The 27,724-nt window shown below is 37.3% G+C and overlaps 1 protein-coding gene across 3 annotated transcripts in view; it reads right to left on the minus strand.

The window, feature by feature from the left end:
* DOCK8 (dedicator of cytokinesis 8) overlaps positions 1 to 27,724 on the minus strand; it is a 315,501-nt gene that overhangs the window by 183,186 nt on the left and 104,591 nt on the right. For all 3 annotated transcript variants that reach the window (XM_072610925.1, XM_072610934.1, XM_072610944.1), the window contains one exon: positions 21,881 to 21,952. In XM_072610925.1, coding sequence (XP_072467026.1) covers positions 21,881 to 21,952 — 72 coding nt within the window. The remainder of the gene's footprint in view (positions 1 to 21,880; positions 21,953 to 27,724) is intronic.

Below are 27,724 nucleotides of genomic sequence, written 5' to 3' on the forward strand. Positions count from 1 at the left end.
GTCCAGTCCTCTCTTCCATACTGTTTCTAGTCCATCAATATCCCTCCCAAAGGGTGGTGGCCAGAACCCAACACCATCACCTAGAGGTGGTCTGATCAGAACAGAGTACGGCAGAGTTATCGCCTTCCTTCTCTTCATTCTGGCCGCCATGACACATTGTTGATGGACTCTTGTTGACCTGATAGGTCACTAACACCATGAACTATTATCTAATCACGCCTTCCCTATCCTCTACTTGTGTAACTGCTGCTCTGCATCTACACTTACACATACCCCTATAATATTTCACCTCATTACATCTGATCCAAGATTCTAATCATTAGAGATTTGGGGGACACATCTCATTTGTCTTTTCTCCTATTTAATTGTAAGCTCCTTTGGAGCAGGGCCTCTGCTGTATAACTGTCTGGGGCCTACCACATGATCTTACCCATAGTAAACTTTAAGAAATGTTTGTTGAATAAACACTTTATGACTAATGGTCTGAAACCAAGCTTGACATTGTTTCATTTCTGGTATTTTTTGGTTTTGTATTTGGTTCCTGGATCCTTGGGTAGAATAATTCTAACAATTAACAAAACTCCCTCCCACAAGTGAATAAAGGTTGAAGGACACGGGATTGTTAGTATGAAGAAAATGAGTCACTCAGGAAGATCCCAAATACAGTTATCTCAAAGCACCAGCTCAGAAGATTAGTTACCGTAGCCTAGCTCCATTGGCAATCAAAGGGTGAGACCCACTATTCTTGCCTAGCACTCATGCCAACTGAAACCACAGTGTCAAGGTTCTATTTATTACCAGTCTAGCAGAGAAAATGAAGAGGAAGTAAGTAAATTATGTAATGAAAAAAAACCACAATTCTCATAAAATGAGCATGACTTCTTGGTTTCCACAAAGTCAACTATATTCTCCCTTCTTTTGAACTACACACTTTTCTACATTGGGTGACAATTCTTCAAATCCATCAGCTAAAAGAGGAAAATGAACAGTGTTGGAGAGTCTGCAGGAAAGTGAGCACAATAATATATTATTGGTGGAGCTGTGAATGGGTCTAGCCATTCTGGCCTATGTCCAAAATATTAATATACTGTGTATGTTTTTTGAGCAATATATACTACTTGGCTTTTATATCCCAAACAGACTGAAGAAAGAGGAAAAGGTCCTGTATATACAAAAATATTCATAGTAGTTCTTTTCATAGTATCCCCAAATTGGAAACTGAGGGGATGATTTCCTACTGGGGATTAGCTAAAAACTATGCCGGAAGAAATGACAAAATAGTTTCAGAGGAAATTAGACCAAATTCTATGAACTGATAGTGAAGTGAGCAAAACCAGAACAATTTATATAATGACAACATTATAGAGGAAAGATTTGAGAATTTGGATCAATACAAAGATAAATCAAGATGACTGAGGATGAAATACAACATATATAACACATAAATATAACACTGGTAGAGAGGCAATGGGCAAAAAATGCAGAATGAAACATGCAATTTAGATCACAGCTGAGGTGGGGATTTATTTTGCTGGACTTTGCATATTCGTTATGAGGACTTAATTTTTCATTGTTAAATTGGGGGGGTAACAGATAATAAATGCTTATCAAACTTACTCAATTTTTAAAAAATACATATCCTTTGGGATGAAGACCTCTTATGGCACAGATATAGAAGTCCCCCAACATCCTGATTTTATCTAAACCACATTGTTTTTGGAAGAGGAACTTAGTTAACTTATGAGGAAAGGGAAGTGACTCTTACTTAAACCTTCTGACTTTTCCACCCCAGCATTCCCCTTGAGGGTATGTTATTCTTTTTAATAGTATGACAGTTTCAGTGAGTTCCTCCCACCTACCCCTGCCCCACCTCAGCTTGTCTCATTTCATCATTTCCTTTTAACCAATCAAGAACTCCCTCCCCTTCCACTATGGCCATTTGACTTGGGTCCTCTGCAAAAAATAAAAAAATTAAAAAAAAAATCAGAGTTTAGGTTAGATATCCTACTTTGAAATGCCAACTTTATGACCGCATCCAACAGGCTAAGTCCCCTGGGCAAAGACTATACTTTCTTTTAATGCCTTATGCAGCATTCTGGGCCATTTCCAGTCATCCTGATAAATATGTGGCCACTGGACCCAGATGGCTCAGGAGGAGAAAGTGAGGCTGGTGACCTTGCACAGCCTTCCCTCCCTCAAGTCAAAGTCAATTGCAAGTCATGTCATCATCTTAATGTCATGGTCCTCCGAGAACAAAAGACAAACACAAAAGCAACAAGCAGCATTAAGTATGCTATCCATGCTACATAAATAATAGTAATCAGTTTTGGGTGTCAAGGTTTAAGAAGGACATTAATAAGCTAAAGTGACAAGGGAAGGACAACCAGTATGTTGAAGAGGCTTGGGTCCATGTCCTATAAGGACTGTTTGAAAAAACTGGGGATGTTTAACCTAAATAAGAGAAGATGCAGAGGAGACATGATAACTAACTTCAAGTATTTGAAGCCAGGCAGAAGAAGGATTGGATGTATTCTATTTGGCCCCAAATGGTAGAACCAGAAGCAATGGGTGGAAGTTGCAAAAAAGATAATTATAGACTTAATATTAGGAAAAACCTAACAATTAGAGCTGCTCAAGGTATGATGGGCTGCCTGGAAGTTCCTTCGGGCAGAATCTGGATCTCCACTCGTTGGGTATGTTGTAGCAAGGATTCCTTTAGTACACTAAATAACTGTTGCTGAGACCCCTGGAATTCTGAGGCTGTAAGATTTCTTTCTGGTGCCACTGATTGATTTTCTCAGTTTATTTTCCCCAACTTTTAGGAAGCAAATAGCCAAGCACCTCGACAGCCAGCACAACAACCATATATCATAATAAGCAATTATTGATCAGGGAGACACATTTTTTATGACATTTTGGGAGTAACTGAATTATATGCAGTGATGTGTTTGAATTTTAATTGTTTACCAGTTCACTGGGAGTAAAATATGGAGTAATAAAACAGATGATACCACATTCCTTGGCATCGCAGCTCTCCTTGAGTATGACCTTGTTTTAGAATTGCCTTAATCACCCAGGATGAAAGACAGAAAGTTGAGGGGATTTTATGATGGTGCCCATAATGAAATGTTTCATAGTCACTGGAGATAATACACCAAGAATAAGTAGTATGTGAACACATATAATTACTTAAGAACTCAACCTTCTACTAAGTCACCAAGTGCATCGTGAAGTTAATCACTTTTTGATCCATTTGTGGAAAACAGCAAAGGAAATAACTATATTTAAAATATTTTTATGTCACCTAAAAGATGTCATCTAAAATTCATCTGTAATAAAACAATTAAAAATGAAGTAAAGGGGATGAAGGGGTAAGCTGGCAATTACTCCATAGTACAGGTCATTAGAACAATGGTTCCTGTCCTCATTTTCAAAATTCATGCTGAAGTGATTACTATTATTTATGTAGCATGGATAGCAAACTTAAGGCTGTACAAGACATTAAAAAAAGTGTAGTCTTTGCCCAGGGGATTTTCAATCTAAGTTAAATAAACATTTCAAGCATAAAAATATACCATCCAAAAAAGATACCAGACATTTTGTGTTTCTGTGCAGTTCTGTCTTTGCATATTAAGATCCCTTCTTTCCCTCCTTCTCGTGATATAGAGGGAAAGAGTCCTGACTTTGGATTCAGAGAAAGTGGGTTCAAATCCTGCCTCTCACCAGGGCTACCTGTGTGACCTTGGGTAAGTCACTACCTCTCTGGACAGCCTCAGTTCCCTCATCTATAAAATTAGAGGGTTGGACTAGATGGTCTATAAAGTCACCTCCTGCCCAGTCCTATGATTCTAATAAACCTCCCTTTACCCCTACATTACTCATTGGATTTAAAAAGTAGTGGAACTGCCCTTCATGTTGGACATGAGCCCTCTCTTCCCTAGAAATTGCCTTATATATGTGTATGTATATACACACACATATGTGTATATATATATATATATATATATATATATATATATATATATATATGTATAATATAATTTTCTGTGACCATGTTGTTTCCCCCCAATAGAACGTCAGCTCCTTGAGTTTAGCCATGGCTTTGTCTTTGTCTTTGAATCCTTCAAGCGCATAATGTGGGTTTCCACTTTCATACCTTTGGTCACTCCTTTCCATCTCCTTATAGTAGAGAGGGAGTATAGTGTGGTGTGATGAAAAGGTACCAGAGGACAAATTCCACCTCCACCATTTACTACATGTGTGACCTTGTACATCACTTAATATCTCTGGGCCTCAGTTTCCTCACCTGTAAAATTTGGGGGTTGACTCTAAGGTGCCTTCCAAAAATGTAATAGTATGATCATCATCATTTGATCTATAGGGCTTAGCATGGGCACATAGTAGGTGCTTAATAAATGTTTGTGGAATTGAAGGGCAAATTTATTATAAAAATCACAGGAGCCTTAGGCTAATATACCTCTCTCCTTCTAAGCGTGATCTGAACTCATTTTTTCAGATAGCAAAGGCAAAAAATAAAGGACTGCTCCTTAATAATATCAAGGAATTATATTAATAAGCTGTTAAGTATGGTAAGTCATCAATCAGTTTGTGGCTCTCTGATGTTGGGTAATAACATGCTCTGAGGACAAAATGGATTCCAAGAGTATGAACTATCAGGGTCGCACAATTTATGACCTGTCCTCTTCCTTAAGTGTGCCAAATTCCCTGTGGAAGTAAATATATTCTTGGGCTAGCATCCCTGGATACACCTAAGGGTACCATCAATTCTCTTCTGAATTCTTTTGAAGTCTTCAGAATATTTTTTGCTTTGGCTTTATTCCATGAACGTTCCGTTCACATGTCTGTGCAATCAAACTTTCCCTAGAGCATCTGATGAGAAGAAATCCTCTGCCCTATCGAACATGGTGTTCATCTTTTCTTGAGGTTGTGGATCTAATTTAAATTTAAATGGTTCATTAGGGAAGGGCCATCTAACCACTTTCCATACTGGAGGACCAGTGGAGTCTATGCTAAGGTGCCAGGTCACCCAGGTCACCATGCTGTGGTGTGCATCAGCTTCCTTTTGCAATGGATAGAATGATGGGCTTAAAGACTTAATTCTGCTTTCAATGCTTAGCTATGGGATCACAGGCAAGTCACTTAACCTCTCTGACTTAGTTTCTTCATTTGTAAAATGGAAATAATAATAAAACCTACCTCACAGGAAGGTTTTATTACTTGGCTCAAGTGGGATAAAGTATAGTATTCTTTTTGCAAACCTTGAAGCACCATATGAAGGTCAATGATTATTTTTATCTCATTCTCATCTTAGTGGCCTTCGTCCTGGGGCTTCTATTGATGAAATTCTGTAGACTATTGTGTGTGTGTCTTTGTGTGTGTGTCTTTGTGTGTGTGTATTTGTGTGTGTGTGTGTGCATATGTGTGAAATAACAGATTTTGGAAACTGAAAAAAAAAAAATAAACATTGTTTACCATTGTTGGTGTTATTAAAGAAAAATTATTGTTCCAATCTCTTAAAGAGTCCGTTTAGAAACAATCCTAAGAAAAACTATTGTGGCTAACCTTTACATAGCACTTTAAAGTTTGCTGAAAGCTTTTATACGTATTAGTTGATTTGAGGCTCACAACAGCCCGAATAAAGATGATAACGTTATAATTCCCAATTTTACAGATGAAAAAAGTGAGTGAGGGAAGGGATGTTTCTTTCCTAGGACTAAATGGCTAGTTAATGTCTAAGGCAAGGTCTGAATTTAAACCTTACTGAGTCCATACCAGGCTTTCCATTAGGCACGGGGCAGCTCGGTGGTGTAGTGGGTAGAGCATTGGACCTGGAGTCAGGAAGACCTGAGTTCAAATCTGGCCTCAGACATTTATTGTCTGTGTGATCCTGGGCAAGTCATTTAATCCAGTTTCTTCATCTGTAAAATGAGCTGGAGAAGGAAATGGCAAAGCACTCCAATATCTTTGACAAGAAAACCCCAAATGGATCGTTGTGCCACCCAGCTCCCTCCTTTTCCTCTCCTCTCACTCTTCTAAACCCATAAATATCAATCTTCTGACCTCACCATTCAGCTTGTTCTCTCCACAGTTAACAGGCACCTTTTAAATGTCCAAATCTGATGACTCTTTCTCATTCCATATTCTTTCTGACCTCTCACTGCAGATCACTTCCTCTTGGATGCTTTCTCCTCTCCAGGATTTTGTGACACTGCTATTTCCTGGTCCTTCTTCTATCTGGCTGCTATTTTTCTCATTCTTTTCTGGTTTTTTACCTAGGTCATGCTCGCTAGCCAGAGGTTGTTCCAAAGGTTTTGTGTTGAACTCATTTCTCCCTCAATACTATTTCTCCCCTCCCCCCAATTTATTAATAATTATTAATAAATTTTCAACATTCATTTCCATAAATTTAAAATTTTCTCTCCCTCCCTCTCCCTCTTTTCCCACGACAGCATGCAATCCAATATGGGCTCTACATATACATTCCTATTAAATACATTTTCACATTGGTCATGTTGCATAGAAGAGGTGTAATGAATGGGAGAACCCATGAGAAACAAACAAAACAAAAAAGAAAACAGTCTGCTTCCCTCTGCATTTCCACTCCATAGTTCTTTCTCTGGATGTGGATGGCATTTTCCATTATGAGTGCTTTGGAATTGTTTTAGGTCCTTGCATTTCTGAGAAGGGCTAAGTCTATCAAAATCAGTCATCTTGCACTGTGGCTGTTCCTATGAACAATGCTTCCTGGCTCTGCTCACTTCACTCAGCCTCAGTTCATATAAGTCTTTCCAGGATTTTCGAAAGTCTGCCTGTTCATCATTTCTTATGGCACAATTACATTCATTACATTCATATACCACAACTTGTTCAGCCATTCCCCAATTGCTGGCCTCAATACTATTTCAATTGGTGATCTCATCAGCTCCCATTGGTTGGTGGTTGATTGTGGTCCTTTGTTCTCAAAGAGGACCAAGATGACATCACTACATTGGAGTCAAGGTATAGTGTGTCCAACTGTGGTTCATCAGACCAACATAAACTTGGAATGCTCTTCCACAGGTGAGGCACGAATAATCCATATTAACATTTGGAATGAAGATGTCTCTAAATTTTCACGTCATATTATTTTTTTTTTGACCTACTGCAACTTTTCTTCACTCATAGAGCACAATGCCTTCTTTGATGCAAATACACCATGCTGGGCAGTCCTTTGTCAATGTATCCCATATCATGCGATCAATTCCAAAGTTCTTCATGGAGACCTTGGGAGCATCTTTGTATCCCTTCTTCTTTCCTCCATGTGAGTGCTTGCCTTACGAGTTCTCTGTAAAATAGTCTTGTAGGCGTTTGAACAATAGCTCCCATAGGTTCAATGATCTCTCTATGCTGATGATTCTTGATTTTTAGATTTAGTCCTAGTCTCTTTCATGAACTATAGTCACTATCCCCCAGTGCCTCTTGGACAACTTGAAATGGATGCTCCCCAGAGGTGACTCATGTTCAACATGTCCGAAATAGAATTTCTTATCTTTTCCCCAAACCCCTTCTCTCTTCCATGTTGTCAAGGACACCAAAATCCTCCCAGGCTCACAACCTTCTTATCATCCTTAACTCTTCACACACTCCCTCCTGCTTATCATGTATATAATCCATTGGCAAGTTGTGTTATTTCTACCTTTACAACATCATTTTGTATATCTCCTTTTCATTTGCATAATCACAGCCATGGTTCAGCTCTTCATCACTTTTCATCTGGACCATTGTGACAAACATCTGTTTGGTTTCTTGAGTCTCTCCTTTTCCACTCTCTACTTAACTGCCAATGTCACTCAAACCCAAAAAGCTCTCCTTTACCTACTGGATCAAAAAAAAAATTCTTCTGCCTAAAGCTTTTTAAAATCTGGCCCCTTCCTACCCTTCCAGGTTTTTTTTCATGTTACTCCCCTCCAGATACTTTATGACACAGCTGTACAGGGCTCTTTGCTGTTCCTCAAACAGCACCCCAAATCCCATCTCTCTGCCCTGGCACTTGACTGTCCTCTATGCCTAGGAATGTTCTCTCTCCTCCCTCTGTCTTTGTTTCCCTGGTTTTCTTTAAAATTCAGTTCAAGTTCCAACATCTACAAAAAATAGCTGTCTCTTCTGAATATATCTTTTATGTCTCTAGTTACCTGCACACAGTCTTCGTGTTAGGAAGCCCCCTGCTCCTTGAGGGCAGGAGCCTATTTATGTCTTTCTTTGCCTTCTGCTTAAAACAGGATTTGGCACATAGCAGGCATTTAATAAACGCTTTTTGTCTGAGTGATTAGAACAGTGACTGGAGCATAGTAAACATTTAATAAATTTGTGTTGACTGATTTCTAATCTGCTATTGAAGCGGTAGGTAAAATAGCTCCTTTTCATAACTAAATAACAGTACCAACATTTCAGCTCATCCCTTGTGGACTCACGGAAAGCACCTTTGCTACAACTCCAGGAGCAGACAAAACGGGAAGGACAAAGTGCTTATCATCCCGTTTCTGTATGAATTTGATCTCCTCTACTAAGTCTCTATATTTAAATAAAGATTCATTCCATGGAGCTTCACTGATGTCGTTCAGTTGGTTCAGTTGTGTCTGACTCTTTGCAACTCTATTTAGGATTTTCTTGGCTAAGATACTGGAGTGGTTTGCCACTTCCTAATCCAGTTCATTTGACAAATGAGGAAACTGAACCATGTGACTTGCCCAGCTAGTGTCTGAGGCTAAATTTGAACTCAGGTCTTCCTGACTCCAGGTGCAACTCTTTATCCACTACACCATCTAGCTGCCATTGGCTTGGGGGTTAGGAGTATTTGACAAGGTGACTTCTATGAGAAAAATGTTGTTCTTAAGTTTTTATGGATTAATTTTATTTCTAGGCACTTTTGAGCAGCAATTTATTCTGTGATGATACTCTTACCCAGTGCAGTTTATTGGTTGAGCTCTCCAGGATCGTTTTTTTTTTTTTTAACATTTTTATTCAAAGTTTCGAGTTCCAAATCCTCCCTCACTCCCCGAGATGGTAAGCAGTCAGATACATGCTTTACATAATTGTACAAGTACATTTTGTACAAGAAGGCTCAAAAGAAAAAAATGAAAGGAAGTGAAAAATTGCATGCTTCTGTCTGTATTCAAACATTATCAGTTTTTTCTCTGGAGGCAGATAGTATGCTTCATCTTTAGTCCTTTGGGATTGTCTTTGATCATTGCATTGTTGAGAATAGCTAAGTTATTTACAATTTGTCATTGAACAATATAGGTATTAATGTGTAGAGTGTTCACTTCAACTCATGTCAGTCTTTCCAGGTTTTTCTGAAATCATCCTGTTTATCATTTCTCATAGCACAATAATATTCCATTACAATCATATATCACAGTTAGTTTAGCCATTCTCCAATTGATGGACATCCCTTCAATTTCTGATTCTTAGCCACCATGAAATGAGCTGCTGAAAATATTTTTGTATAAATAGGTCCTTTCCCCCTTTTGGGAACATATTTAGGATATAGACCTACCAGTGGTATTGCTGGATCAAAGGGTATGAAGTTTTATAGTTCTTGGGGCATAGTGCCAAATTGCTCTCCAAAATGGTTGGAACAGGTCACAACTCCACCAACATTAGTATCCCAATTTTCCCACATCCTCTCCAACATGGAGGATTTTACTATTTTGTTATATTTTCCAATCTGATAGGTGTTGTTTTAATTTGCATTTCTCTAATCAATAGTAATTTAGACTATTTTTTCATATGACTAAAGACAGCGTTGGCTTCTTTGTCTAAAAACTGCCCGTTCACGTCCTTTGACCATTTTATCAATTGGGAAATGACTTGCATTTTTATAAATTTCACTTAGTTCTCTGCATATTTGAGAAAAGGGGCCTTTATCAGAGATACTTATTGCAAATATTTCCTGTTTCTTTATAACTTTGGTTGCATTGGTTTTGGTTGTGCAAAACCTTTTTAATTTTCTGTAATCAAAATGATCTATTTTACATTTTGTAATGCTCTCTATATCTTCTTTGGTCCTAAATTCTTCCTTTATCCATAAATCTGACAGACAAACTACTCCATGTTCTTTTCCTTTGCTTATGGTATCATCCTTTATGAGTAAATCATGTACCCATCTTGACCTTACCTTGGTATATGATGTGAGATATTGGTCTACACCTAGTTTCTGCCATTCTGTTTTCCAGTTTTTGTCAAATGAGTTTTTGTTCCAAAAACTTGGATTTTTGGATTTATCATATGCTAAATTACTACAGTTGTTTACTATAATGTAATTTATACCTAATCTGTTCCACTGATCTACCCCTCTGTTTCTTAGCTAGCACCAAATTATTTTGATAATTACTACTTTGTAATATGGTTTGAGATCTGGTATGCTTAGACCACCTACTTTCACATTTTTTCCATTGGGTCCCTTGATATCTTTGAGATTTTGTTTTGTTAATATTTTTCTAGCTATATAAAATAATTTTTGATAGTTTAATTGGCATGTCATTGAATAAATAGATTAATTTAGAACTATCATTTTTACTATATTGGCTCAGCCTACCCATGAGCAATTAATATTTTCCTGTTGTTTAGATTTGACTTTGTGTGAAAGTGTTTTATAGTTGTGTTCATATAGTTTCTGGGTTTGTCTTGTCAGGTAGACTCACAAGTATTTTATATTGTCTACAGTAATTTTAATTGGAATTTCTTTTTCTATCTCTTGCCTCAGGACTTTGTTCATAATATATAGAAATGCTGATGATTTATGTGAGTTCATTTTGTATCCTGGAACTTTGATAAAATTATTAGTAATTTTAAATAGTTTTTTTAGTTGATTCTCTAGGATTTTCTAAGCATAACATTATATAATCTGCAAAGAGTGATAGTTTTGGCTCCTCAGTGCCTATTCTACTTCCTTTAATTTATTTTTCTTCTCTTATTCCTAAAGCTAACATTTCCAGTATGATATTAAATAATAGAAGTGATAATAAGCATTCTTGCTTCACTCCTAATTGTATTGGGAAGGTTTCTGGCTACTCCCCATTAGAGAAAATGCTTGCTGATGGTTTTAATAAATATTATTTATTATCTTAAGGTAAACCCTATTTATTCCTATGCTCTCTAGTGTTTTGGTTTTGTTTTTTTTTTGTCAATGGAATGGGTACTGTATTTTGTTAAAGGCTTTTTCTGCATCTATTGAGATAATCATATGATATCTGTTGGTTTTGTTATTGAAATGGTCAATTATATTGAGGAAAATTTTAGCTTTCCTAATATTGAATCAATCCTGGTACAAATTCCACCTAGTCATAGTGTATGATCTTTGTGAGATATGGCTGTAATCTCTTTGTAGCATTTTATTTAAAATTTTCTATCAATATTCATTAGGGAAATTGGTCTATAATTTTCTTCTGTTTTGGCTCTTCCTGGTTTGGGTATCAGCACCATATTTGTGTTGTAAAAGAAATTTAGTAGGACTATTCTTCACTTATTTTTTTCAAATAGTTTATATAGTATGGGGATTAATTGTTTTTTAAATGTTTGGTAGAATTCACTTGTGAATTCATCTGGTTCTGGAGATTTTTTCTTAGGAAGTTCTTTAATAGTTTGTTCAATTTCTTTTTCTAAGATTGGGTTATTTATGTATTTTATTTTTTCTTCTGCTAATCTGACTAATTTATATTTTTTGTAGCTATTCATCCATTTCATTTAGATTATCAAATTTATTGGCATATGAATGGGCAAAATAGCTGTTAACAATTGTCTTAATTTCTTCTTAATTAGTGGTGAATTCACCCCTTTTTGATACTAGTAATTTGAGCTTCTTCTTTCTTTTCTAAAGTCAAATTAACCAATGGTTTATTTTATTTGTCTTTTCATAAAACCAGCTTCTAGTTTTATTTATTAGTTCAGTGGTTTTCTTACTTTCAATTTTATCCATCTCTCCTTTGATTTTCAAGATTTCCAATTTGGTGTTTAATTGGGGATTTTTAATTTTTCTTTTTCTATTTTTTTAGTTGCATGCCTAATTCATTGATCTGTTTTTTTCTCTATTTTACTGACATAAGCAATTAGAGATACAAATTTTCCCCTAAGTCTCACTTTGGCTGCATCCCATAAATTTTGGTATGTTGTCTCATTGTTGTCATTTTCTTTAATGGAATTAATGTTTCCATGATTGATTCTTTGACCCAATTAATTTTTTAGGATTAGATTATTTAATTTCCAATGAAATTTTAATCTCTTTCCATTACTGAATGTTGTTTTTATTGCATTATTATCTAAAAAAGGATTCATTCACTATTTCTGCCTTTTTGCATTTGGTTGTAAGGTTTTTATGTCCTAATACATGGTCAGTTTTTGTGTGGATGCTATGTACTGCTGAGAAAAGCTATGTTCCTTTCTATTCCCATTTAATTTTCTCCTGAGATATATCATATGTAACTTTTCCAGAATTTTATTTACTTCCTTAACTTTCTTACTTATTTTTTGGTTAGATTTATCTAGTTCTGAGAGGGGAAAATTGAGGTCCCCCACTAGTATAGTTTTATTATCTATTTATTTCCTCCTGTAACTCATTTAACTTGTCTTTCAAAAATTTAGATGCTGACCATTTGTGTGATTGTTGTTTGTGTGGTTTGTCCTTTGTTCTCAAAGAGGACCATGACATCAGGGAGATGATGACATGACTGGCAATTGACTTTGATTTGAATGAGGGAGGGCTGGGCAAAGTCACCAGCCTCTCTCTTCCAGAGCCATATGGGTCCAGTAGACAGATATTGATCAGAACAACTGGAGATGACTCAGGATGCAGTGGGAGACCTTGGCCCTTTCAAGCTAAGGTCTTTTCAGGTTCTCACTCTGAGTGAGGCAATGACCACCATTTGGTACACTTCATTGTCTATGATACTTTCAGCAAGATATAGTTTCCTTCCTTATTTTTTGGTTAGATCTATTTTTGCTTTTCCTTTGTCTGAGATCATGATTGCTATCCTGGCTTTCTTTGCTTTAGGTGAAGCATAATAAATTCTGCTCTAGCCCTTTACCTTTACTCCATATGCATCTCTCTGCTTCAGATATATTTCCTGTAAACAACATTTGGTAGGACTCTTCTCCAGGATCTTTTGAGCTCTGTGTATGTTTTCTTTCAGTCCATGAAAGATATCAAGTTTCTGATGTATAATTCTCATCACCAAGTTGTGTCTTGCTAGGTAGTAAATTGTCATAGTCTGTAGTAAAGTGCTGTAGTTTTTATCTATTCCTTATATTACTTTTTTTTAAAAAAAATGATGAGAGGCTGCATGGCATAGTGGACAGAGAGCCAGCCTCAAAACAGGAGGACACAGGATCAAGTCTGACCTAGTAGCTAACATTTGTAAAGCTTCTACTTGCTTTCTACGTGCCAGGCACAATGCTAAGTGTTGGGAATACAAAAAGAAGCAAAGATAGGGAATTTATAATTTAATGGATGAGTCAATGTGCAAAGAAATGCATACAAAGCAAGCTATATTCAGGATAAGGAGGAAATAATTAAAAGAAGGAAAGCCCAGGAACGGAGGGGCTGCAGAAGGCTTCCTGCAGAAGGTAGGGTTTCAGCTGGGATTTAAAGGAAGCCTGGGAGGTCAGTTGTCTGAGAGGAAGAGGCAAAGTGTTTCAGCCACAGAACATGCCCAGAGCAGAAAGAGGGAAGTACCTTGTTTGTGGAACTGCCAGAAGGCCAGTGTCATTGGTTCATAGAGTTCTGGTGGGGAGTAAGAAGTAAGAAGACTGGAAAGGTAGGAGACAGTGAGGTTATGAAAAGCTTTGAAAACTAAACAGAGCATTTTGTATTTGATCCTGGAGGCAACAGGAGACACTGAAGTTTGAGTGAGGGGGTGGAGGGTGTGTGTGTGACATGATCAGACCTGTGTTTTAGGGCAAAATGGAGGATAGATTGGAGTGGGAAGAAACTTGAGAAAGGCAGACCCACCACCAGGTTATTGCAATAATCCAGATGTGGTGAGGTAATGAGGGCTTGCCCTAGAGTAGTGGCCAAGTAACAGAAGGTGGTGTATTTGAGAGATGTTGCAAAGGTGAAATCAATAGGCCTTGGCAACAGCTTGAATATGGGGGTGGTGGTGTGTGTATGTGTGAGAGAGATAGTGGGGAATCCAGGATGACCCCTAAGTCGCCAGCCTGAGGAACTCTACAGTGATAGGTAAAGGAGTAAGAGGGGGAGGATTCAGTGGGAAAAATAATGAGTTCTGTTTAGGACATAGTGAATTTACTGTGTCTACAACACATCCAGTATAAGAGGTCTGGAAGGCATGTGGAGATGTGAGATTGGACATCAACAGAGACACTGTGGCATCACTTCTGACGCATATGGGCTGTGTGACTCTGGCAAACCATCTGGCCTCACAGTGCTCTCTAGTCAACTCTAAGACTATAAGTTGCAGAGAAAGCGATGGTGGGAATTCCCTCACCTGGGAACCAAATAAACGAATAGAATCACAGAATTAATAGAATTAATACTGTTATCCTACAGACCTGGCTCAGTTTGGTGTATGAATGTTACTAGCTAGAACAGAACTGAGGGCTTTGTTCCAGGCCCACAGTTTGGCAGAGCAACTGCGGGCTGCTTTGTCTGTCCCAAATTGGAGCTTAGTTTGCCATGGACTCACTGTCAGCACTGTAGCTAACCAATTCTAGCATCTACCATCATTGTTATATATGAGATAATATCATACCCAAAGTCCCGATAGCTCTGACACAACAATCCTGTGAAAGGCTATTACAGCAAGTTAAAAATGAAATGGGATCCTGGATGGATTAGGAAGATGGAGGATTCTCTCCTAATCAAGGAAGAAGATGAGGGACATTTGATTTTAATCTATCACTAGAAGTGTTTTTATGACCTTCCCTCAACTATAAATTAAAAGAATGCCATGAAGCCAAAACTGCGAATGCTTACAAGCATTACAGAACACCTGTTCAAAGTGCATCGACTCACCCAACCAGCTGATCCCGTCTCCTAAAGGAGCCAGGAGAGGATATCTGTTCCTGGATCAGCCACTTTAACGCAAGCAGTTTCCCAGCAGCCATACTTTCACCACTTTCTTACCATATAGTCCAAAACAATTGGCTAATTTAATTTAGGTACATTCAAAATTCCTCTATGCCATGTAATATTATACCTTTTATCAAAAAGGTAAAATTATCTTGGTTATGTGGGGGTTATTCATAACTATCTTGTTTTATTCTGAACATTTCATTTTTATCTTAATAATTTTTGTGCCTATAATGAGCAGGGTCCTCCAAAGTATGTGTGGGAGGAGGTGGGACCCTGAGGTAGACCTGGGGCAGGGGCCCTGCTTTCTTCAATCTAAGAGTGGTACAGCTACAGAAATTCATACTCTAACTTACAAGGTAAGGTATGTACATACAGAAATGACAAGGAGGCATATGCTAAGTACTAGTACAGGCTATGGGAGTTCAAGGTGTGGCGGATGCCAGAGAGGAGGGTAAGATGAGGAGCAGATGCTTCCTAAAAGAATTGGGACTTGAGCTTTATTTTGAAGGAAGTATTATATCATAGATAAATCCCTCCTTCAAGCTAGAGAGCACACTCCTTTGGCACAAGAGCATTAAGGCATGTGTGTACTTGTATTCTGTTAGTATGTATCCTTTCCAAGAGAATGTCAAAGTACAGATCCCAGGGAGGAGACCAAGGAGCAGAGCTGGTGCTAGTAGAAGCAAAAGTAGGCAAAAGGACAGACATACAGACCTCTTCCTTCCACCCCAAAACCTACTCTCTCCTAAGAGGGAATACAATCCTATTATTTGTGCAAATCAAAAATTCATAGATTTGCAGAATCACCTTATAGCAGGGGTGAGGAACCTGTGGCCTTGAGGCCACGTGTGGCCTTCTAGATCTGTAAGTGTGGCCTTTTGACTGAATCTAAATTTTTTACAGAACAAAATTTGGATTCAGTCAAAAGGCCACACTTAAGGATCTAGAAGACCACATGTGACCTTACAGCAGCAGGTTCCCCACCCCTGCCTTAAAGGGTAGCTAATAGGCCTTAGCTTTCATTTGCAGTCTTCAGTAATGGACTCTTGAGGATGAGTAAATTCGGATAGAAATGGTTTCCAAAATCTTCATTCATAAATACAGTAGGGATTGCTATATATATTTTCCTCACTGGTGGATATCAAAGCTCTCTCTCTCTCTCTCTATATATATATATATTTTTTTTCCCCTTACTAGTGGGTATCAAAGCTCCGCACCTACATGAGGGGCAGGGTGGAGCTGGAGAAAGTGGGAGAGAAGAGAAATCTAGTCTTTTCAGGTTCTTCTGGCTTCCAATTATGGGAGGGAAGATGCACAGTTCCAACCTTTCCTCAGGTCACTAAAGGGAGTTAAACTGACACAGAGAACTTCTATCCTGTCTCTATCCACAGCTTGTTACATTAGAGACTTCAGGGAATTTCCTTTTTGAATGAGATCTGGGACTCTTTCTCTTGGTTGAGCTAAGTGATTTCACTCCTAAGGGGATCACTCATTCAATATTTTTTTTCTAGTATATGTTCTTCTATGCATACTTTTTCTGATTTCTGTTTTTCTAGCAACTTGGATAAAGGGGCTTCTTTACTTCTTGCTATGTGTGTTTATTGTGGAGCCAGCCAGCATTCGATATATAAAGCCTTCAATATAAAGCATGACTGGGGTCCCCTTTCTCCACTAAGAAGTAGAAATCAAGAGTTTTGCTTCAACTTTAAAATTGCTTTCCCTAGACTACTAGTAATATTTAAGGGAGTAGATAGATATAATTCTAGCCTGGTACCCCTTCTCTCTGATGAGAGCAGGGTGTCTAGGCTCCCCTCCTGGCAGGAACCAAAGTCTCCATGAGATGCTACCTATTCTGACCTCCCTGGGAAACATTCACACATGACACTCCATGTTACACAGATAAATAAAAGTCTCTGTGATTGTTACTGATTAGCATGCATGGTTTTCAAGGGAAGTGTGATGAAAAAGAGACAAGTCCCTCTCAGTGTAAGGCACATCACTCCATGCAACAGACATAAAAAGTTATTTAATTGTATTTATTTGTCAACACATTTGCAGCATGATGAACATTAACAATGACATTTATGGACCCTTTGGTGCAGAATTTAAAAAGCCCATTGAAAGCTGTTCTGATATGTTACATGTATATCTAATGATATACACAGAAACAACTCAAGTGACCCAGAATTATTTCATATTTTTAAATAAGAGAAATGTCTGCATGCAATTTTCATTTATTTATTTTTACCAATTTAATTAAAGTTTGAGAGCATTATTAAGTCTTTTCAGTCACGTCTGATCTTTGCAACTCCACTGGGGGTTTTCTTGGCAAAGATACTAGAGTAGTTCGCCACTTTCTTTTCCAGTTCATTTTTACAGATGAGGAATGGAGGCAAACAGGGTTAAATTACTTGTCTAGGGTCACAGAGCTAAGTCTCTGACACCAGATTTGAATCCAGAAAAATGAATCTTTCTGATTCCAAGGCCAGGGCTCTATCCACTGCATCACCTAGTTAGTTATTGGATTGCTGAGAAAAGAGGGTAGCAAGAAAATGTTCTACTTGGTCTGCTAAGGTATTCTCTAACCCTACTGAAATTGGAGTACTAAAGTTCATTGACAATACCTGGTAACCCACTGGTTTAAATCATTGAACAGAGCCTTGGATTTGGGATCAAAAGAAGACCTGTGTTTAAATTTCAACTTAGTCATTTATCAACTAAGTCACTTTAAGCAAATCTCTGCCAAGGACCTCAGCTTCTCGGTTTAAGAGGGAGGGCTAAATGGCCACTAAAATCCTTTCTACTCTAAAATCCTGTGATCCTATATGGATGAGGAAAATGGAAGACACTCCCCTAATTAAAGAGGAGAGGAATATGAGGAGCAGTTGATTTTAATCTACCACTGGAGGTCTTTTTACATCTTCCCTCACCTAAAATGTTTAGGAATACTGTACCATAAAGCCTAAATTGTTAAGACATATAAGTACCACTAATAACTTATAAGTTAATACTTATAATACTTATAGCCAGTGTTTGCAGAACATCTATTTAGAGTAAAGTTCACCCATTCAGTCAGCCAACTGGGATTTAAATATTATTTTTTGACCTTCCTACCTCTTAACAAACTAGAAAACGGGAAAGTCAAGATAATGATTAGAATGGGGGAGTGGGGAAGGGAGGAGTGGTGGATTTCAAGTTATGTCACGGACACAAAGGGACAGGTGGAGAATGAGGGGGAAACAGATCATAACTCAATGGTTTCAATCAGTTGAATTCATCCAGGAAGTCAATTTGTGTCATCAAGCAGAAAAGGAGCTCTTTTTATATCCTCTGTTCTAATTTTACATATCTTGTTCAAACCCCTGCAGATATACCTCTATGGGCTCATCTGCAAGTTAGGGACAAATAGTACCTAACTCCATAAATCTCTGTTGAGATTTATTTCAGGTAAATTTATGTGCTTTTTTGTGTTTTATTTGTGCACACTTTAGTGGGTTTTATTTCCAGGACATAGAGATGGCAAGAATGATTTGACACCCTCTAGAAATCTAATATTAAGAGAATAACTAACTTGTCAATTCGATTGAATGAACAGGAGTCTACAGAGTCCAAGTCTAGGACTCTTTCCTCTTTGCCAGGCCATAAACCTACTGAAAAATATGCAGTGACAGAAAAGACAGACAAATCTTAGACCAGACGTAGGTATTACGACTAAGACTTACTTAAGGACTACTCATGTCTATGAGTAGTCTTATTGGGGTCCATGAGGCTTACGTCCAACTCTTTGTGACCCCTTGTGAGGTTTTCTTGGCAAAGATCCTGGAATGGCTTGCCATTTGCTTCTCCAGCTCATTTTACAAATGAGGAAACTGAGGGAAACAGGAGTAAATGGCTTGCCTTGGATCACATGGCTAGAAAAAGTCTGAGGCTGCATTTGAACTCAGGAAGATGAATCTTCCTGACTTTAGCCAGCACTCTACTTACTATGCTACCTAGTTGCCCAGAAAAGGCTCTCTAACCATTTAACTCTTCATTATAGACTTGGTCAACAGGAAGGGAGAGAATCTAAGTGGGTCATTTTATAACACTTTATTAATAATCCTCTCTTCTATTTGTCTAGCATTTTATGCTTTTCAAGACAATTTCACATACATGGTCTCATATGATTGTCAGAACAATTTTGTTAGTGTGTAAGTCACTAGGCAATTTAATAGATGAGAAAACTTAAGGGAACTTAAATGACTTCATGTAATCAAACAGTAATTATTTATCAAGAGCCATACAAAGATAAAAATTAGACATCTCTAGCTTTAAAGAGTTTACATTCCATGAGAATGTAATAAGTCAGTGGTAGAGCTACCAAATCCTAGAAAGGTTGCCTTCAACATGGCACTTACCCTCACCCCAGATTAACATATACTCCAGACTAATCGCTGCTTGAATATTTATAGGAAAGCAATTTTATTCTCTTAGGGAGGAGCTGGATTGTTAGGTTCCCAGATATGACTATCTTAATGGGAATTGGGGCTAACTACAAAATAAGCAATGGAAGGCAAAAAATTATGCTTGAGAACTCCAAGGTCATAGGATCCCAGATCTAGTATGAGAACAGACCTCTGATACTATCTAGTTCAGCACTTCTTCAGCCTTGGGTCACGATATGTAACTAAATGTGGGGGCTGCCAAAAATTTGGCCACAGTAAAAGGTTTCTGAACAAGCAACAACCAGAAATTAATTGAAAATCAAATGCATAATAAATCCAAGGCACTTCTGGTAGGGTTTTCCCATGTTGCATTGCACAACTTCCCTGTAGCCTTGGTTCTGAACACACAACATGCGCACTTTGCTCTGCTCATGCTATCATGCCACGCAACGCCAACAAATGCTCTCAGAAACACCTTGGCTAAAATTTAAGGTCTTTGATAAATGGTAAAATTACATGCATACTAAAGAATTGTTTTAAAATAAATTTCTTTATGATTTAATGATAAGTAAATGTTTGATTTGTATACCTATTTTATCCACTTATATACCTGGGATCGTGTAAAAATTTCTTGGGTGAAAAGGGGTTGCTAATGGAAAAACTTTAAGAAGCATTGATCTAGTTCAATTCTTTCATTTTATATTTTATAGTTGAGGAAACTGAGGCCCAGAGAGATAAGTGATGTGCCCAGAGTCACATACATAGTATCAGAAGCAGGCTATGAAACCAAATTCTCCAACCCCAAAGTCAGTGCTCTTTCCAACTACACGATTCTTCTCTCTGCCCTATCAGACCAGGGCTCCAGTCACTGGTGACAAGGTTATAAATGATTTCCTGTTTTTCTTAATTTTAGAATTTAAATTCTAGAGTGGCTATGGTAGGGAAAATCAGTGATGGAAAGCAATGACTCCCCCGACCTCCAGTGGTATCCAGAAAGAGGAAGAGTCTTTAAAAACGTTCTGAGTGGCTATGGAGAAGGACAAGCTACCAATTCTTGGAGCTCAACAGGAAGAAAGATTATGATAATTGATGGACAACAGAAAAACCTTGCCTTTTTACTTTTCCTCTTTAAGCAGTCAGGGTCATAGGATCAGGGTCAAAGTTGTGAAGAAATATAGTCATCTCATTCTTTGAAAAGTTGGCAAGCTTTGGAGACTACTGACTGGTCATGTCAAAGCTGTTTAAGGCCTTATCATGAGAAATACCCTTCAAATGCTTCAGGATTCTGACACATTTGATAATTAAAGTCATTAATTTTCTTTGTAACAAAAGGTCTAATATTGGGAGCGTGACAAAACACAAGGCACAATGGGACATTTTCACATGACATATTGTTTCGCAGTGACTGAAAAGCAGAGCACTTTGGTTTTTTTTAATTATCAGAAAGATGATAGTTATAAATTCAGGGGAATAGATAATATGATGTTCCAAACACTGATACTAAAAAAAAATAAATTGCCTTTCTACAATTTTGTAAAATATCCCTTGAGAAGGAGCAAATAAAGAACTTCTGACACTGAACTTAGATTTCCTTAAATTCATCTTAAATTTCCAGCTTCAAACAGTAATTTTAATGGGTACCATGCAAGTTTTCCACAGTAAGTTCAGTTAACTCTTTGTGAGCCCATTTAGGATTTTCTCGGCAAAGATACTGGAGTGGTTTGCCATTTCCTTCTCCAGTTCATTTTACAGACGAGAAAACTGAGGCAAACAGGGTGAAGTGACTTGCCTAGAGTCACATAGCTAGTAAGTGTCTAAGGCTGGATTTGAACTTGGGTCTAGTTTTCCAGAAACAGTATCATCGAAGATGGGCAGATATCTGAGGCTTGGTCCTTTTTTTTTTTTTTTGGCATTCTTAAAAGTCACACATCTCTCACTTACTAAAAACAGTGCCGCTGCTTACACTACACCAAAAGCTATAATACAAATCCAGTGCTTTAGCTTATATGGGTTTAGGAAGATTTGTTTTTTCCACCCCTCTCCCCCACTGTCTTCTGGATAAAGTACATATTTAACTTATTGAATAGAATTGCTACGATGACAAAGATCTCTGGACTGTAAGATTGCAAACCAAATGTAACATTTAAGCATTACTGTTGTTTAAATGGTATCTATCTATTAATTTGGGACAACAGGCATCTTAAACAACAAAAGCATATGAAGGAAACCAAGAGCCACATTTGCCAAAAAAGGTTAATTTCATTTTCCATTCATGCTTTTACTGTGGTAGCTTGGAAGAGCCCGTCGAAATTCTTCAAAATAAAACAAAACACAGACTCTACCCTTCGTACATAAAGATGCAACTTACTTTCTGTTCACGATTAGCCACTCCCGAATATATGTCTGAACACAGTCCCTGACATGAGGATCCAGTTCAACCCTGAGGAAATGGAAAATGAAATTAAAGCATGTCATTACTTGGAAGAAATGTTGCAAGGCCTGAGGATAAGATGATTCCACAAACACAATGTCACCCAACTCAGAGTTTTCCCCCAAATTCATTTCACCAGATGTGGACCATTTTGGAGGGAATGCAGAAGGAAACTTAATGAGATAACAAACTTACTACATTCTTTGGGGAATGCCATTAATGGTAATGCCTATACTAACTATACTCATTCCTGTAGACATTCTGGTGCAAGACAGAGGAAAGAAACTGTGACCAATTATGAAAAAAATTAAGCCATAATAACCCCCCCCTTTTTTTTTTGGTAATGACTGAGTTGGAAACCTTTTAAACTGTACCAACACTTGTTAGGATATACAAGTTTTGCTTTCTTTAAAAAGTTGCGAAGAAATATAATCATCTCATTCTTTAAGGAGCTGGCAAGCATTTCATTTGTTTGGAGACTATTAAATTTGGTTGGTCATGACAGAACTGCTTAAGGACTTATCATGAGAAACATACTCCAAATACTTCAGGGTTCTGACACCTTTGGTAATTAAAGTCATTAATTTTCCTTGTAACAAAATATCTAATAATAGGAGCGTGATTGGAGAAAAAATAGCCCTAAACACAAGGTGCAGTGGGGCATTTTCACACAGCAGATTGTTTGGCAGGGACTGAAAAGTAGGGCACTTTTAAAAAAATTATCAGAAAGGGTGATAGTTATAAATTCAGGGGGATAGCTAATATGATGTTCCAAACACTGATACTAAAAAAAATGAATTGCCTCTCTAAAATTTCATAAAATATCCTGTGCTATATAAACAGCATCTGAATTAATTTGAAGACATTTTCAAGCATGCTTTTCATCCCATTAATTCCTTTTGAGGAAAATTAACTATAAACCTTTATCCAAAAGAAATAAAAAAGTAAATGATTCCCTACCATGGGTGAAAATAATAGCAACCACCCACATTAAATTCATAGCTCAATAAACGGATTGACAATGGGGTAAAGCAGATGCTGTGGACCACAATCTGGCTGCTCCTCAGGAAATTTCCAAAATAGAACAGAGAATATCTAAAGAAATATGTCAAAAAAAAAAAAGTATGTCAAGCAATCTGGCAGTATAAGATCTTTTTTTTTTTTTAAATCAAACTCTTTGACCCCAAAATTCCATTGTTTAGAATACAGTCTGGGAGGGTTTTCTGAAACAACTGAAAAGGGAACTCTGGGTTCAAAGATTTTCAAGGCAGCATCGTGTATAATCAGAAAAACAAACCCAAACCGAAATGCTGGAAACAACCTAAGTGTCCAACAATGGAGCAAAAGCTACGTAAATTATGGGACAATAAGGTAACGGAATTCTTTGACGAAAGATTAAGACCAGCAAATATGAGGAGTGAAAGTACTTTGGCAAGACCTTTAGGAAATAAAGGAACCTTTTTTAAAAACAAAACTATAAGAATAGATGCACACTAATCACTATCATATGACGAAAAAGTAAAGGAGTATGAATGGACAAAGAACCCTAATGGGGACTGGGAGGGAGGGATTTAACTGTCACCATATTTTATACATTGAAGCTAATTTAAACATAGTTACTGAACAAGTTTAGTTGCCTAGGGTGCTACTCAATGTTGTCTCTAATAAGATACTTAAAACACAAAATTAGATCAAGTTTACTACAAATTAAACCCATTAGTGTGAATGACAATTTTGATAACGGAGAGAAAAAGATGACGGAACAAATAACGATACTAAGTATCTGCCAACCCTATCAAGACGTAATTGAGTAAAATCCGGGGCAAGTATTCGGATTCTATCAATATTAGGTAAGAAGTTGTGTTTCTCAATCTCAAATCTGAGTGTTTTTGGTGGGAGGTGAGAGGAGTGGGAAAGTTGAAATACACCTTCCTCTGATATGAAGAAGATAAGAGCCTTTATTTCACTGGTAAAATGTAGGCTGCACCAAATCAAAGTAGGATAACATGATACATAAAGAAGCAACGTGAGAACTGGGTGTTCCAAAAGTTTTAGTTCAGCTTTAAGTTTTAATAACTTCAGAGATGTAAGTGCTATCAACTTTCAAAAACAACGTTTGAAAAGTTAATTATTATTGATAGATTTCTTATTAAAATTCAACATAACCACCATCTTGGGTTCTCCATTATTCTAGTTCATTTTTGAACTTTGTAAAAACTTTCATCAGTTGCTGCTCAGGAACTGAAAGGATTTCACATGTAATCCTGGCCTTAAGATTATCTAAAGAATAAGGTTTTAATACATACAGGACAGTTTTGATGTAACCCCACCAAAAAAAAAATATATAATGGAGATACATTAAGTGACTGAAGTGGTCAAGCAACTCTGACGAAGTGTCATTCAGAAACTGGTGCATGCACCATTCATGCAGTAGGTGGCACAGTGATAGAGTGTTGGGTCTGGGGTCAGGAAGCATCCTTCCTGAGTTGAAATCCAGTCTCACACTTACTAGCTGTATGACCCTGGACAAGTCACCTAACCCTCTTTGCCTGTTTCCTCATCAGTAAAATAAGCTGGAGAAGAAAATGGCAAACCACTCCAATGTCTCTACCAAGAAAACCCCAAATGGAGTCATGAAGAGTTGAATATGACTGAAAAATGACTAAACAGCAACGATGCATCGATGACAGGGTGGGGGTTGGGGGAAACCCATTTCATGAGAATTAAAAATTTAAATTTATTATTCAAATTCAGAGAATGAAATGAATATGAAAAATTAAAATAATTAAGCTTTCAAACTGTTTTTGTAAGTTTGTGGCATTTGCATTTTTGAAGTTTTTGATACTTAAAACTGCTCTAAAACCTTCAGGATATACAATATTTAAGATCCATTTCCATGTGATTAAAGGGGCAGTTAGGTGGAACAGTGGTTAGAGTGCTGCGCTTGTAGTCAGGGAGACTGACTCATCTTCTTGAATTCAAAACTTCTTAGCTGTGTGACTCTGGGCAAGTCACTTAACCCTGTAGAGAGAGCTGGAGGAGGATGGCAAACCATTCCAGTATCTTTGCCAAGAAAATCCCACAAGGGGTCACAAAGAGTAGGACACAATGGAAATGACTAAATCACAACAGAAAGGAAATGAATAAATTTAATATTTATTTACATTGAAATAAATTTAATAATTTTAAATAATTTAATTTAAATTTAAAAATTATTTTATAAGTAAAATTTATAATTTTAATAAATTACTTAAATTTAAGATTTATTTTATAAATAAAATTCATAATTTTAATAAATTATCTAAATTTAAAATTTATTTTATGAATAAAATTTATAATTTTAATAAATTATCTAAATTTAAAATTTATTTTATAAATAACATTTATAATTTTAATAAATTATTTAAATTTAAAATTGATTTAAATAAATTTTAAAAGACTTGCAAACAATCAATAACCATATAAATAAGTCACTAATCATAAATCACTAACAATCAAAGAAATGAAAATTAAAAGAACTCTTGAGAGTTCATCTCAAACACTCCAAATCAGCACAGATGATAAAAGATGGGAGAGTTGATGTGGGAGGGGCTGCAGAAAGGCAGACCAAGTAATATACTGTTGGTGGAGCTATGAATGAGTCCAACCATCCCATAAAATAATTTGGAATTTTGTGAGAAAAGTCACTCAAATGTTCATACCATTTCACCCACCAATTCCATTATTTGACAGGAAGAAAAGGCCCATGTATACCAAAATATTCATAGCAGAACTTCTTGCGGGATCAAAAAATTGGAAACCAAATGGGAAGTCTAATTGAGGAGCTACTGAACAAATTGTGGTATGGGAATATAATGCAATATTACTGTGCCAAAGGGAATGACCAGCATGAGGAATTCAGAGAAGGAGAAGACCTACAAGAATTATGAACTAAGCAAAGCCAAGTGAAAAATATGCACAATGACTTTAATAATGTGATGAAAAACAACCCTCAAAGGCAGTTGAACTCTGATTAATTGTAACAACTATCTTAGGCTCAGGGGACAGATCATCAAACACTGTTTCTTCCTTTCGGAATAGAGGTGAGGGGCTATGGATGAAGAATACTGCATATATTATCAGACAGTTACTAGATGTAAATAATTAGGTATATAACAAACTACATTAAGTGGAAAATAGCCCAGAAAGGAAAGTACTAGCAACCGGAAGGGATTGGGAAAGGTTTTCTGAAGAAGGTGGAACTTCCATCTGAAAGTCGTAAAAGAAGTCAGGAAAACAAGGGACAGTATTCTATGCAAGCGACAGGATACTGAATAAAACTGCTGTTTAATCATTTTTCAGTCATGTCCAACTCTTTGTGACCTCTTTTTGGAGTTCTCTTAGCAAAGATAATGAAGCGATTTGCCATTTCCTTCTCTAGCTCATTTTACAAATGAGGAAACTGAGGCAAACAAGGTTTAGTGATTTGCCCAGGATCACACAGCTAATGAGTTTCTGAGTTTGAATTTGAACTTGGGTCTTTCCAACTCCAAGTCTCAGCTCTATCCGCTGCACCACCTAGCTACCCTGAATAAGGGGGTAAATTGTAAAATTATAAAGGTAGGAAGGGTCCAGGTTAAAATAGAGAATTTTATATTTGATCCTGGGGAGCCACTGGAGGTTTTGAGTAGGGGAGTGGGTGTGAACAGACCTACACTTCAGAAAAGTCACTTTGGCCGCTGAGTAGAAGTACTGAAATGAGGAGAATCTTGAAGTCATTAGAAGAATATTACAACAGTCTAAGCATAATGTGATGAAGACCTGAATAGGGGTGATGGCTGTTTAAGTGGAGAGGAGACATAGAGGAGAGACACTGGAAAGGTGGAAACAAAACTTGGCAACAGACAGGTCGTGTGGGGTGATTGAGTGCGAGGAGCCAAGGATGACCAATGTGGCAGATCTGGAAAACTGTGAGCATGGTGATGTCCTCCGTAGTAAGGGGAGAGTTGGGAGGAGAAGAGGCTGGGAGAAAAGATCCTGAGTTTCTGTTCTGGACATGTCGAGTTTCAGGCACTTACAGCTACTCTGAGATGTCTGAAAGGCAGTGGGTAACATGCAAACAGAGCTCAGGAGACGCTCTGTGATGACCTGGAGTCCAAGGACCCGTGTTCTAGTCCTGGCTCTCTGCCCTAAAGTGCCGTGTGGCTTGATCACTTAACTCGTTTCTCAGGTTTCTATTTTTGTTTCTCGACTATAAAATGGAAATAATCTACCTCACTTGAGATTGTTAGACAAAATATGTAAATATGTAAAAAGTTTTACAGCTTTATAAAAATAAGAGTTAGAAAAAATACAGGGAATTATTACTATTATTGTAACTGCACCATTTTCAGGTGCTTTTGTTTATAGTTCGTTAGCTTTATCATTGATCAGAATAGATGAGGGATCAGACTTGCCTGGCTGGGCCCCAGAGGGCACAATTTAATACTTATTCGCTCTTTTTTCTTCTTTCTCTCTCTTTTTCTCTCTTCCTTTCTTCTAAAAAAATTTTTTTATTAAAAGATGAAAGCCAAACAAAGATTCTATTTCTAAAGTGACACATTTAGTAGGTGATTTTGTCTTTCCTTCCATGTATCCTTCTTCTTTTCTTCCCCTTCTCTTTATTTCTTTCCTTCTTCCTTCCTTCCTTACTTCTTTCCTTCCTTCCTTCCTTCCTTCCTTCTTTCCTTCCTTCCTTCCTTCCTTCCTTCCTTCCTTCCTTCCTTCCTTCCTTCCTTCCTTCCTTCCTACAGGCAGCTAGGT

This window comes from Notamacropus eugenii, chromosome 1, assembly GCF_028372415.1.
Source record: "Notamacropus eugenii isolate mMacEug1 chromosome 1, mMacEug1.pri_v2, whole genome shotgun sequence".
NCBI classification, from domain to species: Eukaryota; Metazoa; Chordata; class Mammalia; order Diprotodontia; family Macropodidae; genus Notamacropus; species Notamacropus eugenii.